Source organism: Cariama cristata, unplaced genomic scaffold (assembly GCF_000690535.1).
Source record: "Cariama cristata isolate BGI_N322 unplaced genomic scaffold, ASM69053v1 scaffold9600, whole genome shotgun sequence".
Taxonomy (NCBI): Eukaryota; Metazoa; Chordata; class Aves; order Cariamiformes; family Cariamidae; genus Cariama; species Cariama cristata.
The window spans coordinates 317-12,941 of NW_009594056.1; the positions used below are offsets into that span (position 1 = coordinate 317).

Here is a 12,625-nt window from a genome sequence, read left to right on the forward strand (position 1 = left end):
AGAAACTTTTCAGAGAGGAGAGACTGCTTTTCTGTCGGAGGTAAAACTGTGGTGCGGTAGGAAGCAAACTGCAAGCTTGTTGAGCGGGTTTTAGAATTGTGAACCGAGCCGTTTAGTTGAACTTTTCTTTGCGTAAAAGGAAATGGAGGCCTCAAGAAAATCAGTGTTAGTTCCCTGGAGGGTAGAGCTTGTGTGAGCACGTATGTACGGGCAGAGTGACCCGAAGGCCTTGGAGGCCCGGTTGCTGAGGGAGCCGAGGGGAGTAGCGTGGGGTGTTTCCTGGGCATGAAAACCAGGATCCAAAGGGCAGACGTTAAAAAGACTTCCTTAAAGTCGTAGGCCCACGTTGCTGCATGTAAACGTCCTGTGGTACAGTTGAAAATCTTCCTTTTTGGGTATGGCACTTGTGAATCATTAATACTGCGTTGAAAACTGATGTCTAGGACTGCGTATCTTGCATGTTCATTTATTTAAAGCGTATATGGTGGTTTATAGAAGAGTTGGTGATAAAAACTAATTTTTCTTTCTTTTTCTTTCTTTCTTCAGTTATCTAGTCAGAGTGAAGTCATCACAAGAGTCGTTCAGAGACTGTGTGAAAAAAGAAAGAAGAATGTCCTCGCATACGGATATTCCTTACTGGATGAAAACAGTTCTCATTTCCAAATCATGCCGTCTTCAAGTATATACAGTTACCTACCCAATACTGCAACAGAAACTATTCGTATCAGCGGCCTCTGGGAAACACTGCTGAGCAGGATAGGGGATGATGTGATGATGTATTTATTGGAACACTGTGCAATCTTTATGCTGGTTCCACCTAGTAATTGTTACCAAGTTTGTGGGCAACCAGTTTATGAACTTATTTCACATAATGTAGACTCATCCCCAGTGTTTGTTAAACAAAGGTTTTCAAAGCATAAACGTAGTAGTTTGCTTGACTATATGCAAAAAAGGCTTATGTTTCATAGACAGTATCTTTCAAAGTCACATTGGTGGAAATGCAGACAAAGACTTGAAGCTAATGTCTCCAACATGGAAAATAAAAAAAATAACAAGATACAAAGCTTGGTGTCCAGTTACCAGTATTCTGCAAAAGCTGTTTCTAAAGCAAACAAACAGATCAGAATGGTTACCGAACATCTGGAAAAACAGAGTAGCTCCAGTTTATATTTGTCAGCTATGGCACCATCTTTAAAAAGGAAGCTTGATAGGGAACAACTTGAAATTCCAGCTAAGAGAGCAAAAGTAGAGGACAAAGTGAGAGAGGAAAAGGCTTGTAATCTCATTCCTGATGTAAACAGAAGTAGTTTCAAGAGATATGGAACTGGGTATGTAGCATCGCATTCTGTAAGTCTCATTAAAAAAAAGCACATTTCTCAAAGAAGTAACAGTGATATGTCTGGTCCTTCTTTAGTTCGCACATCTCGTGATGGGAAGAAGTTTGTGGCAGGTGAAAGCTCTTTTCTGCGAGGAGTTCAGAGTAACAAACGGTTAAAGTCCAGCATTGAAATGCAAGCAGAATCCCATAGGAAAGGAGTAGAGATGCGTATGTATGAATCTCAGTTGGATTCTGTACAAATCAAACCCGTGGAGGGTATTTCTTCAAAATGCAGAAGGCGGGAAAGTCCCCTAGCTCATTTGGCAAAGAAGTTACCAAATACGCTCTTGCGTTCTGCAGTGTACGTTGACAGGAAGTTTCTTCTGTATTCTGGCAGGAGTTGCCAAGAATGTTTTCCTAAATCGTTTTTACTGAATCGCTTGCAGGGCTGTCAGGCAGGTGGAAGACAGCTTATAGAAACTATATTCTTAAGCCAAAATCTGTTGGAGCAAAAGCCCAGCCAAAGTCTGCCACATCACAACTGGAGAAAGAAGAGATTGCCCAAACGCTACTGGCAAATGAGACATACGTTTCAGAAACTGTTAAAGAACCACGGAAAGTGCCCTTACTTAGTTCTCTTGAAAAAAAATTGCCCTGTTTGGATATCTGAAATGAGTGTGAGAAAAACTGAGCTGCCTTCTCAAGTAGCCTTGCCTGGGGAAGCAGAGGTTCATGAGCATGCAGAACAGTTTGGGAAAGAGCCTACTAAGTGTGTCACAAGCAGCAGATGTCAATCTGGTCATGCTGATGGGCCAGACAACTTATGCGTTCCTCTTGCAAAATCTATGCGTGGGGAGTCGCAGACTGAGGAGCAAAACTCGGGAGAGGTGTGTGATTCAGCCCTTGGGGAGCTCCTCAAGCAGCACAGCAGCCACTGGCAGGGGGAACATCTTTGTGAGGGAGTGCCTGGAGCGGGTCATCCCCGCTGAGCTTTGGGGTTCAAACCATAACAAGTGCCGGTTCTTAAAAAATGTGAAAGCGTTCATTTCCATGGGGAAGTTTGCTAAGCTTTCGTTGCAGGAGTTGATGTGGAAGATGAGAGTGAATGACTGCATGTGGCTTCGTCTAGCCAAAGGTACTTCTTATATTAAAGAACTAAGTGATGGGGGTGTCAGATGGCTGGTGTTCACGTTTAAGGTGGGAAAGGGAGGGTAACGAATCTGGTTTCAGAATTGTTGGGTTCATTTCATTGGTAATAACCATAGCTGAGAGAGCAAACCTAGTGGTGTTTGTAATTGATGGTGGAAGAACGCTTAAACCTGTCTTCCTTCCAAAACTTAAGATTTCAGTGTTTTCATTCATGCTTTTTGTTTTTAGTAGGATGACATTTTCATAAACATGAATTCAGAACCTGGGCCTTTCAGCAGAGCTCTTTTATTTCCACCCCTATCCTCCAAATTGCACTAACTCTGAAAATTCATTGAAGTATGAGCTAAGCACGTAAGGAACAAATGCAGTCTGCCTGTTGGTTACCGTAAGCCTTCGGAAAGAACTAAAAGCAAATCAAGACACTTGTATTGACGTGTTTTCACCTGCTGTAGGAGCGAACCTTCATCCCACAGCATGGTTTTTCCACCACCACCCCGCATCTACAAAGCCTGTGAGAAAGACGCGAGTGTGGGACCTGTGCAACACGGGAGTTGCCCACCATCTGTCACCTTTCTAGAGCCGTTCTCTAGGAAAAAGAGACTGTTCCTGAGCACTGCTTCAGGCTGGGTTGTTGGGGGTGCCAAGGTCTGAGAGATGTTGTGGGGGCATCAGCCGATTGTTCCAAATTCTATAGGAATCCCTACTGTTTAGTTCTCTTTTCAGATGGTGACAGGTAAATCTTGCATCCCTGAAGAAATCTTTCTTCAGAAATTATCCTAGGACTTAAATCTAAGCTGAAGCTGTGGTTCTGTGGTTGATTGCTGTAGGATCTAATGCAGATTGTCATTTTTCTGTGCTCCCATTCTCCATCTATACAATGTGGATTGCACTTCCTTAACTGCTATGTTTGCAGTGTTTATTCTTACCTGCTAATGTACTTGGATCCTACAGTAATGCGAGCTGAAAGTGGTATCCCTTTTTAAAAGGTGTGGTAAGGTTCTGAAATTGCTGCAGGTTCTTTGTAATATAGGAGGAGAATAAGAAGTCTGATGTTTGAGAACTGATGTGAAAAATAGGGCAGGTTACACTTCCATAAGAAACTGTTAATTCTAGCAAATACATTGATTCTTTATTCAGAAGCTATGGCTCAAAAACATGCTTTTCAAAATGCTAAGCAGTTAAATATTTTAAAAGGTTTTTATTGTAAAATACACGTTTGGTTCATAGTCATTTGGAACATCTTATCTTAAAAAAATGTAATACCCTCTTATTCTGTGGCCTTATTCCAGGAAAAGCAGCACATAGGCTTGATTTTAATTTTCATGAAACTACTCCCTTGCGCTTGAAGTTTAAACACGCATGTCATTGCTTTACTGCACTGTAGGTGGGGTTTTTTTCCTCCAAAAGTAGTAGTAGTGATTTCTTGTCAGTTCCCAGAATTGTAGTCATCATTTACATCTGTTATCAAGAACTTAGAAAACAAATGATCTAGTTCCAGGACAGCTACTTAACAACGTCCTGATTTAATTTGTGTATTACAACTGCATATTGCAACTCTTCAGTTAGAGAATTTCCTAACAATCATTCGATTTTTTCGTTGATGTTAACCTGGCTTCTGTTGAAATGAACACTGTTTTATCTCTTTTTGATAGTCTTTTCTTAGGTGCTGTAAATACATGAAAATGTGTCCGCCCTGAAGCGCACAAAAACCGAACAGGGTAGAGAACTGGAAACTTACTTCCATTTTATAAGTTTCAGTTTTAAGCCTCAGCTCTATTGTGTCAAAATTAAGCTGTTTTTAACACATTTGTGCCATAATCATGATTTGCGCTATGCAGCTAAACTAATATTTCTGTATAATTTCTTTAAATTATCCTGTTGTATTTGCTAAATTCTACTCTTAAATTTATTTAGAAAAAGTATTATTGGAAATTGGCAAAAATTCAGTATTGTAGCACAGGATTTTATTCCCTACTCACCTATATTTAGACATCACTGCAAGTCTATGTGGCCGTAAATTTGACAGTGGCTAGGAATGTTTTAGATTCATAATTTTTGTACCATTTAAATATTAGAAGTGCTGATGGACTTAGGGTGATTTTTTTTTTCTTTTTTTTTTTGATTGCAGCAATAAATTTTATATAGGATGTCTGAGATAAAGCCTAACCCTGAAATTAATTTTCATGTAATTGGGAAATCTGAATATCTTTCTCATCCCTAAGTCAACCCAGATAAATTTGTTATTTTTACAATATACCTAAGTATTTTCATTCTTTTACTTTTTTTTTTAAAGTTTTATATTGTAATAGGCTTATTTGCATTTTACTTTTCCCTTCACAATAATCTTGCCATTGTGCATTAAAGATCTTGCACAATCAACATTGAGGGGAGAAAGTAAGTCTGGGTTACTAATGGCATGTATTCGTATCCTGTATGTCAATTTGTCACTGCAAATTAGTTTCTATGTTTGTACTTTAAACTTGGGTCAGTCACATTATTTAATAACAGTGAAAATTAGGAGCGACATCTGTGCAATTGTTTGTATTTGCTTTTTTTCTTTCCATTAACCTCAAGCTAAGAAAAGAGTGTTATGTGTGGGTTTGTTTGTTTGTTTGTTTACTAATTTACTGTTTCTTTACTAATACAAATAGTTGATGTTTACTATAACTACCTTTGAATTGTTTATTGAAGGTGATCACTTTGTTCCTGCCTATGAACATTGTTTCCGTGAAGAACTTCTGGCTAAATTCCTATACTGGCTGATGGATACCTATGTTGTTGAGTTGCTGAGATCATTTTTCTATATCACCGAGACCATGTTCCAGAAAAACATGCTTTTCTACTACCGAAAGTTTATTTGGGGCAAGTTACAGAACATTGGAATTAGGTAACATTAGAAAACTAATCAAACACTAATGGAATATGTGGACATCTTGTGTTTTGTAGTGTAAAGTTATATTCTGCTTTCATTTATTGCCCATTTATCCTCCTTTTATTTGCCTAATATCCCAAAAGAAATTTTGGCCTGTGATTGTAGTGTGCACAGCTTGTAGATTCAGAAATATTTTGTGTGAGAAAACGGATTCAAATTTACAATTCTTTGGTAGGAGTAGAGAAACCTTTGCAGTAATAAAATCCATTATGAAGAGGATTTTGTTTTGATAAGTCAATTTTTTACACCTTTTAACAGTGAGTAAAGCATAGTGACAGAATCCCAAAGTAACCTTGGGAAAATTAATTTTAAAAATACTCAACTTGCTTTAACTGCTTTAATTAAAAAAAAAACCCCAACCAAAAAACCGAAAAAACCCCCCAAACCCAAAACCCCCCCCCCCAAAAAAAAAAACCACAAAAACCCCTCCAAAACCCCCAAAAAAACCCCACCCAAACCAAAAACCTCTGCTGAAATGCTGTACTACTCTACTCATAAATTCAGGCAGTAGCCTTGTGTTTTGGGGTGGTGCGTTTTTTTTTTTGAAGGTTGGGGGATTTAAGAGCTGCAGTTTCTTTTTTACTGTGGCTGTGGAATTCTGTGCTGCTTTTTTGATCTTAAAAATGCATGCATGTATGTAAGTTAGGGCGTTATTTAAGATCAAATTTTAAGCAATTAAGTGAGAAAATAGGAAAGATCTGAAGGCAATTTAAATGAACAGTATTGTGCACACATCTCCATAGTTCACATCTGTTGGGTTTTCATTGTAAATTAAGTGTCTGAGAGCACTTTGGAGCTGTGCAAAATGAGCATACTTGATGTCTTGTGTCTTAATGGCCATATTATATGATGAACCTTTTGCTTTCGCAGTGGTCTGTTGGTATACAATGTTATGCGTGTGATTTTTTTTTTTTTTTTTTTTTTCTGCCCTGCCACTCCCTGATTTCAACATTGGTGTCTCCAGTGCAGCTTTTCTGCATATATGTTTGCACTTAATGGGGCCTCGATCTTGTTTGCCATTGTAGCACAGAATATGCAATTTAAATAGTAGTAGAAGAATATAATTTTTCAGTCCCACATATTCTGTTAGTCTTATCTTCAAACTAACTGCCTTAGTGTTGCAATTAGTGTTTTATGTAATTTTAATGTACTTCAAAGTCTACTTATTGGCATAAAGTATCATCAAGTACTAACTTTTACATATTAGATATAATGCTGGTTTTAGTGGGGTATGTGATTAAAAGAAATCGAGTATTTTTGGGTTTAGCCCTTTTGACCCTATTCCCAGTTTCCCAGAAAAATGCAACATGTAAGGACAAGGTGCTCTGAACTCATAAGACCCTAATCTGGGCTGATCTCGTTTCTTCTGATTTCCTCCCCACATATTTCCCCATGGTGCAAGAAGCCCCTTCTTACTTTTGGCTCTGGAAGTCCCTGAACTGCAGATTACTGGAAGCTGGGTAAACATCCCAAGGAAGTACTGCTGGACTTGGATTTTATCATGAGGTTGCCTTTGCACTGCATTGTCCTTAGGGAGCAAATCCCCATCCTGAAGGACTGTCCGTATGAGTAGATGTTCTTGTGCAGAATCCCGCTCAAGGGTACAGACCATGGTTCTGAGAGAGGACCTGAATCTGTATGTTTGTCTTGCTCTGTGGGTGGAGGTGAGACTGTGCTGGTCATTGCACACAACTTCCTATAAATTTTTGAAGCTATACCAAATTTCATGCCCCAAATTAAAACCAATACTTACTAAGAAAAATATAGTATTTCATGATACAGTTGCTTCAAGTTACATGGCCCACAGAATGCAGTTATGTTTTAAAAATAATGTACCCAATGTTGTGGTGACAGCACCTAAAGACCTAAAGACCGTGTCCCTCCTTGCCCTTGCCACACACAGTGGCTGCTGAAGATTGAAAATGCAGCAGAAGTTCTGACTCTTCCACCATCAGATAGTGGCGAGATGTCAAAAGACAGCAGGACCATCCACTTGACTTCCTCCAAGTTCCAGTGCTTAACAGCATTGTGAGTGTGCAAAGGAGAGCAGGATGGTTCAGTGGCCACTAGATTAGTGCATATTCAAAATCATTAACGCTGCTATAAATGCCATGAAATCAGCAATGAATGTTGCTGCAGGCAAAATGACATCCAGTTCCACAGCTTGTGAGAGGTAGTAATGATGAAGAGCTGCCAATAATTGGCCTTTGTCTTCACTGTCAAAGGAAGTAAATTTTTTTTTTTAATACACTGGTTAAGGGTTGTTTTTTTTTTTTTCCCTTCAGCCTTAATTATGAACTGTAAAGGGATGGAGATTTGATCATTCAGTTGTTTCTGTTGAACAGGTGTTTGTTTCGTCTTGGTGATCTACCTAATACTGTAGTACACAATGAAGTTTTATGGGTTCAGGAAAGAATTTAGGTCATGGTAAATAATAGTGATTTCTAGCTGTGGAAAAGAGATCTCCTGTCCTTGCTGCTTTACTTTGGGTAACATCTGTACCAGGAGTGTAATTCCAAAGTTGAATATAAACACTCGTAATAGCTCAACTTGCCGGCCCTGGATGCCTCTGTACCTTCTAGGTGTCATGCACTGTATCACTCAGTCCCTGACAGTCCCAGCAGCTGGATCATGAGCTTGTATGTGAGTTGTGTTGGCATACAGAAGAGAAGTATTTGTGTGCCTCTCTTACCTACATGCTTGGCTTCTCAGATGTCTCCTAGAGCATGCTTACCAGGTTTCCACCATGCATCTACTGCCTTTTGTGGTAGTGGCCTCCTTTTGCTAAACCAGCCTGTTGGTTTATGTGGGATGTAAAAAATCTGCATGCAAATTTAGATTTGGCTTCCTTCTTTTGTGGGGATTTGCATTGTCTCGCTTTACTTCCCAGAGGAGTATCGTAACCACTAGGCTGTAGGGTTTTTTGGAATGGCACATTTTGTCCTTCTGAACAATACAAGCAGTGCAGGAGATTGATCCAGGTCTTTTACATTCCAGGTAGGGTACGTTAACAATACATCTTAAGTAAAAGCCACGGTTTTTGTTCCACCTCCTTTTCCTGCCTCAGTGCATGGGAAAGTATTGGTTTGGACTAAGCTACACTGAACTGTAAATCCTGAGGGAGTGTCTGAGAGGGAAACATATTTCTCAGTAAGATGAACTTACGGAGCTCAGAACCTGTGACTTGGGAGCCTTCCATTCTTCATTATTTTCTGCTATTCACTTTAGCTGATACCTGCTCATCAGATCGGTTCCTTTGAATTGCATTACTGGCTACCTGAATGCCCTTATGTTGTATATGTATCCTAGTATCTCAGTTCACTGTAACTTTTAATAAGTAGTAGGTCCCCTAAATGTTGGGAGTAGAACAACTCATTAACAGTGTGTAAGTCCTTCCCTGGATGTTTCTTAACATAGTTTTCAGAAGGTTCTAGTTCAACTTTCAAGCTTCTGAAACCATGAGAAATATCCAACTTCCCATTGTCTAACATAAAAAATATTTCATAATGTTCAAATGTAGTCAGCTAATCTGTGCTTAAATTTTCATTTGTGTTAATTAAGAGATTTTTTTAATTATCTTAATTTGCAATAAGCAGAAATGTGTCCTCTCTTACTGTTGTGTAACATCGTCATTAAGATACCATGAAATTGTTCTGAAATTCAGATTTCCATGTCACTTTCTGCAGAGGTTAGTATTTGTAATTATCTTCTTAGAAAAATGTTTGGCTTCAGTTATCATAAAGAGATTAAATGATGTAACTTACTGCCTTTCCTATTGCTTACACTAAATATGTATTTGTATTTTAGAAACCATTTTGCCAAAGTACATCTACGTGCTTTATCTTCAGAGGAGATTGAAGCTGTCCGTCAAAAAAATTATGTTCCTATGGCATCAAAGCTCCGGTTCATTCCCAAAGCGAATGGGTTAAGACCCATAGTAAAAGTGAGCGGTGTTGTTGAAGCACGAGCATTCAGCAGGGAAAGCAGAGAAAAGAAGGTTTTTATTTTCTTTATTGTTTTATGTGGGTTTGATGTAGGCAGCTAATAAAGTGAGTGAGGTTTTTTATATTATATAAAACTAGTTTTAACATTATGAACTGGAACATTCAATCAGAATGACTGAATGGGTCTACCTGTTGCAACTTAGCTTCTCCCTTCCCAGTGCTTAATTACCATTAGCCTCCAATTCCAGAATCACATACTTCTGTTCGCAAGCATGTCTTAAGGAATTAAGTCTAACAGAATGGCATTGCCTGTCAGTTAATCATGTTTTCTTTCTCTTCTCTTTCCATCCGTTTCCCTCAGGCTTGCTAACAGTGTCTGGTTGTGGTAGGCATTGGCCATCTGTGGGAACAGAAGGATGGAAATCTCAAAGATATTCAATATTCTGAACTAACATGGCATATTCCTTTGGCACACAAGAGGGTGAGGGATGGGCGAGTCCAGCCTGTTAGGACTTACCTGAATACTGATAGTGCATGCTGATCAGCCAGTTGGCTGTAGTGCCAGGTCAACCCTGAGGGCCAAACAATGGTGAATTGGATGTGTTACAGAAGAAGGTCCAAGAAGGATGAGGAAGCTGGATCAAGTATAGTAGGGACATAGGAAGGAAGCTGGGAATTACTGCAGCGTGGGAACAGAGACAGAACACGCAGGGCATAGAATAATCTATTTAACAGGCCAGTTAACTACAAGACATAGTGGGAACCCAGTTTCACTGTCTTGCATGACTGCATTAATTGTTTTTCCTTAAGGCTGAGTCCCATTTAGTGCACAAGATTAAATGTTCCCCATGGGTGGAGGTCAGTGACTTCTTAGTACTTACTGTTCAGTATGTGATCCCAGGCCAGATTTACAGGGCATCAACTAAAAGCTATTCTGAAGTGTTATTTCTTCATAGTCTTTCTGTGACAGAAAACTGCGTTCAAACTCTGGAAGGAAGATGATCTTCCAGTTCTTTATATGTGACAATATTTCAGGTTTTGGAACTTGGAAGCTAGTTTGGAATTGTAGGAGTAGTCTTGACCAGCTTCTGTAGGCCTGCACTGGAATGTATCCAGATGAATTGCCAGAGATAATTTCCCAAATGTCCAGCAAACCAGCTTCTGATTCTTGGGCAGCTGTCAAACTTTGCTGCGAAATACAGGGTGGAAGGAGTCCAGTTCACTGATTTGAGGATAAATTCACAGTAGATTTTGTTTTGTTTCAAAGGTTTTGCGTATTTGCTTTACATCCTTCTTCCTTTTTCATTTGAACCAATGTTTTTTTCTTATTTTTTATTTTTAATGGGAAGCTCAAAGCACTGGGAGACAGCAGGATTCTAAAAGACCTGATTTGTCTGAGAGCTTATAGTCTTTCAGTGCATTCTGCAGAGATTCCAGCAGATCTTAAGATTTTGCAAAACTGTTAACAACTCTGTGGATTAGACCTGTTCTGGGGAATTAAGAGGCTTGAGGGAATTCCTTCTAACTTGAAAATGAGGAAGGAGCTACTGTGACTACTGCACCTCCAGGTATCTCAGGTCTAGTTCAAGCTGGGATTGAAACCAGTCTCAATTTTCTTTTATTGACTCACCTGCTAACACCCGTATGGCCATCAGCTCTGTGAAAAGATGAAAGTGTGCTTTTTTGTGAAAAAGCAACCATCCTGGGATATGCTCATTAAGAAAGAAAGGAGGAACTTTTCTACTGATGATTACTTTGATCTTGCTGCTTCTGTTTACCTTTGAGCTACCTCTGTACCCTTTTGACTGTTTTTCTTAGGAACTTGGCCTATAACAGAAAAGATACCACTGCGATAATTCAAGAAAGCGTCTTAATTTTCAGAAATCTTTGTTTTATAAACTGGTCAAAAACATTTTGCAAGATCAGCCGATGAATGAGCATAATTACTTACCTTACGTAAAACAGTGAAGTTCGATCAAATTGTTTTGGAGGCAGTGGCAGTAGTACACTAAACATTTTTGGTGAGCTTTAGTTTTGCCAGCTTTTCATTGAAACCTGTAATTGATTTTTTCAGTGCAACAATAAATGTTTTAAGATGAATTGGAATGCTTCCATAATTAGTAGTTTCAGTGTATCCATATCACGATCACAGTACTGCCATTGAGAGTAAGTTTTATGTTTTTATGTTCTGTGTATACATTCTGGAGGATTTCTCTGAAGTTCTAAACTGATTAATAAGTATGCTACGTGTGCAATTTGTTTATTTTCTTCAGTAGTATGGCTTGCCCTTTCAACATTCTTTTGTTGCCAGGTCTGTCAATATTTTTTTTTCCTTAACATGTTTACAGAGCTAATCAACTTGCACGACTTTGCTCCTACTCTGGTGTACTTTACTATTCCCATAGCTGAGCATTAAATCTTTCCTAATGTGCTTGCATAAAGTACCTCCAGAGGCTCAACTGGTGGCGCAGCAGTCTAAAGTCTAGGGGTACATGTTCTTTTTGCTGTTCTTGTGATAATCTCCAGCAGAGAGAATGAATGATATTTAAGAAGTTACCTTCTAATTGGTGGTGGTTTTATTTGCTGGCATCCAGCTGTTTATCTCCTTAACTATTACACCTTGATTTCCAAGAGTCAAGTACGGAAAAAACCATTTTCCATAGGATTTAAATGTACAAAAGAAACAAAAAACCAAACAAACAAAAAGTAAAAAAAAAAAGTAAAAAAAAAAAAATCTCTGAAGCTGTTTTATCACTTCCAGGTAGTTACTGCAGCTATATTCAGGCTTTCTGAAAACTGCAGTTGACCAAAATATTATAGTAAATATGTAAATTTAATTTCATATTTCATCTAAATGTGAAATCTGTATTACAGAGAACTTAATATGTTTCAGTGTACTTTAAGGTGATTCTCTTTGGTCTCTTTAGATGCATCACTACAACACTCGACTGAAAAATCTCTTTAGTGTGTTAAATTATGAACGGACTATAAACACCAGTTTTATCGGCTCTTCAGTGTTTGGGAAAGATGATATATACAAGACATGGAAGAAATTTGTAACAAAGGTTCTTGAATCAGATGGTGAAATTCCTCATTTCTACTATGTAAAGGTATGTCTTTTTAATTACATATTCAAACTAACTTTTCAAAGTCAGCTTGTGCAGATACTTTCCTAGCTGTAATAGCTGTGATCTGACTGCATAATTATTTCTTTTTCAAAATAAACTTTTGTGCATACCTAACACAGACTCTCGTTGGTTTTTTTTTGGGGGTGGGGGGGTG

At 38.6% G+C, this 12,625-nt stretch overlaps 1 protein-coding gene across 1 annotated transcript in view; it reads left to right on the forward strand.

Annotated features, from left to right (window-relative positions):
• Positions 1-540: 540 nt before the first annotated feature.
• TERT (telomerase reverse transcriptase) overlaps positions 541-12,625 on the forward strand; it is a gene marked incomplete at its 5' end in the record, with an annotated part of 24,344 nt that continues 12,259 nt past the window's right edge. Inside the window, 5 exon segments of the mRNA XM_009696548.1 lie at positions 541-2,259; positions 2,261-2,453; positions 5,159-5,354; positions 9,207-9,396; positions 12,271-12,453. Of these exon segments, the coding sequence (XP_009694850.1) occupies positions 541-2,259; positions 2,261-2,453; positions 5,159-5,354; positions 9,207-9,396; positions 12,271-12,453 (2,481 nt within the window).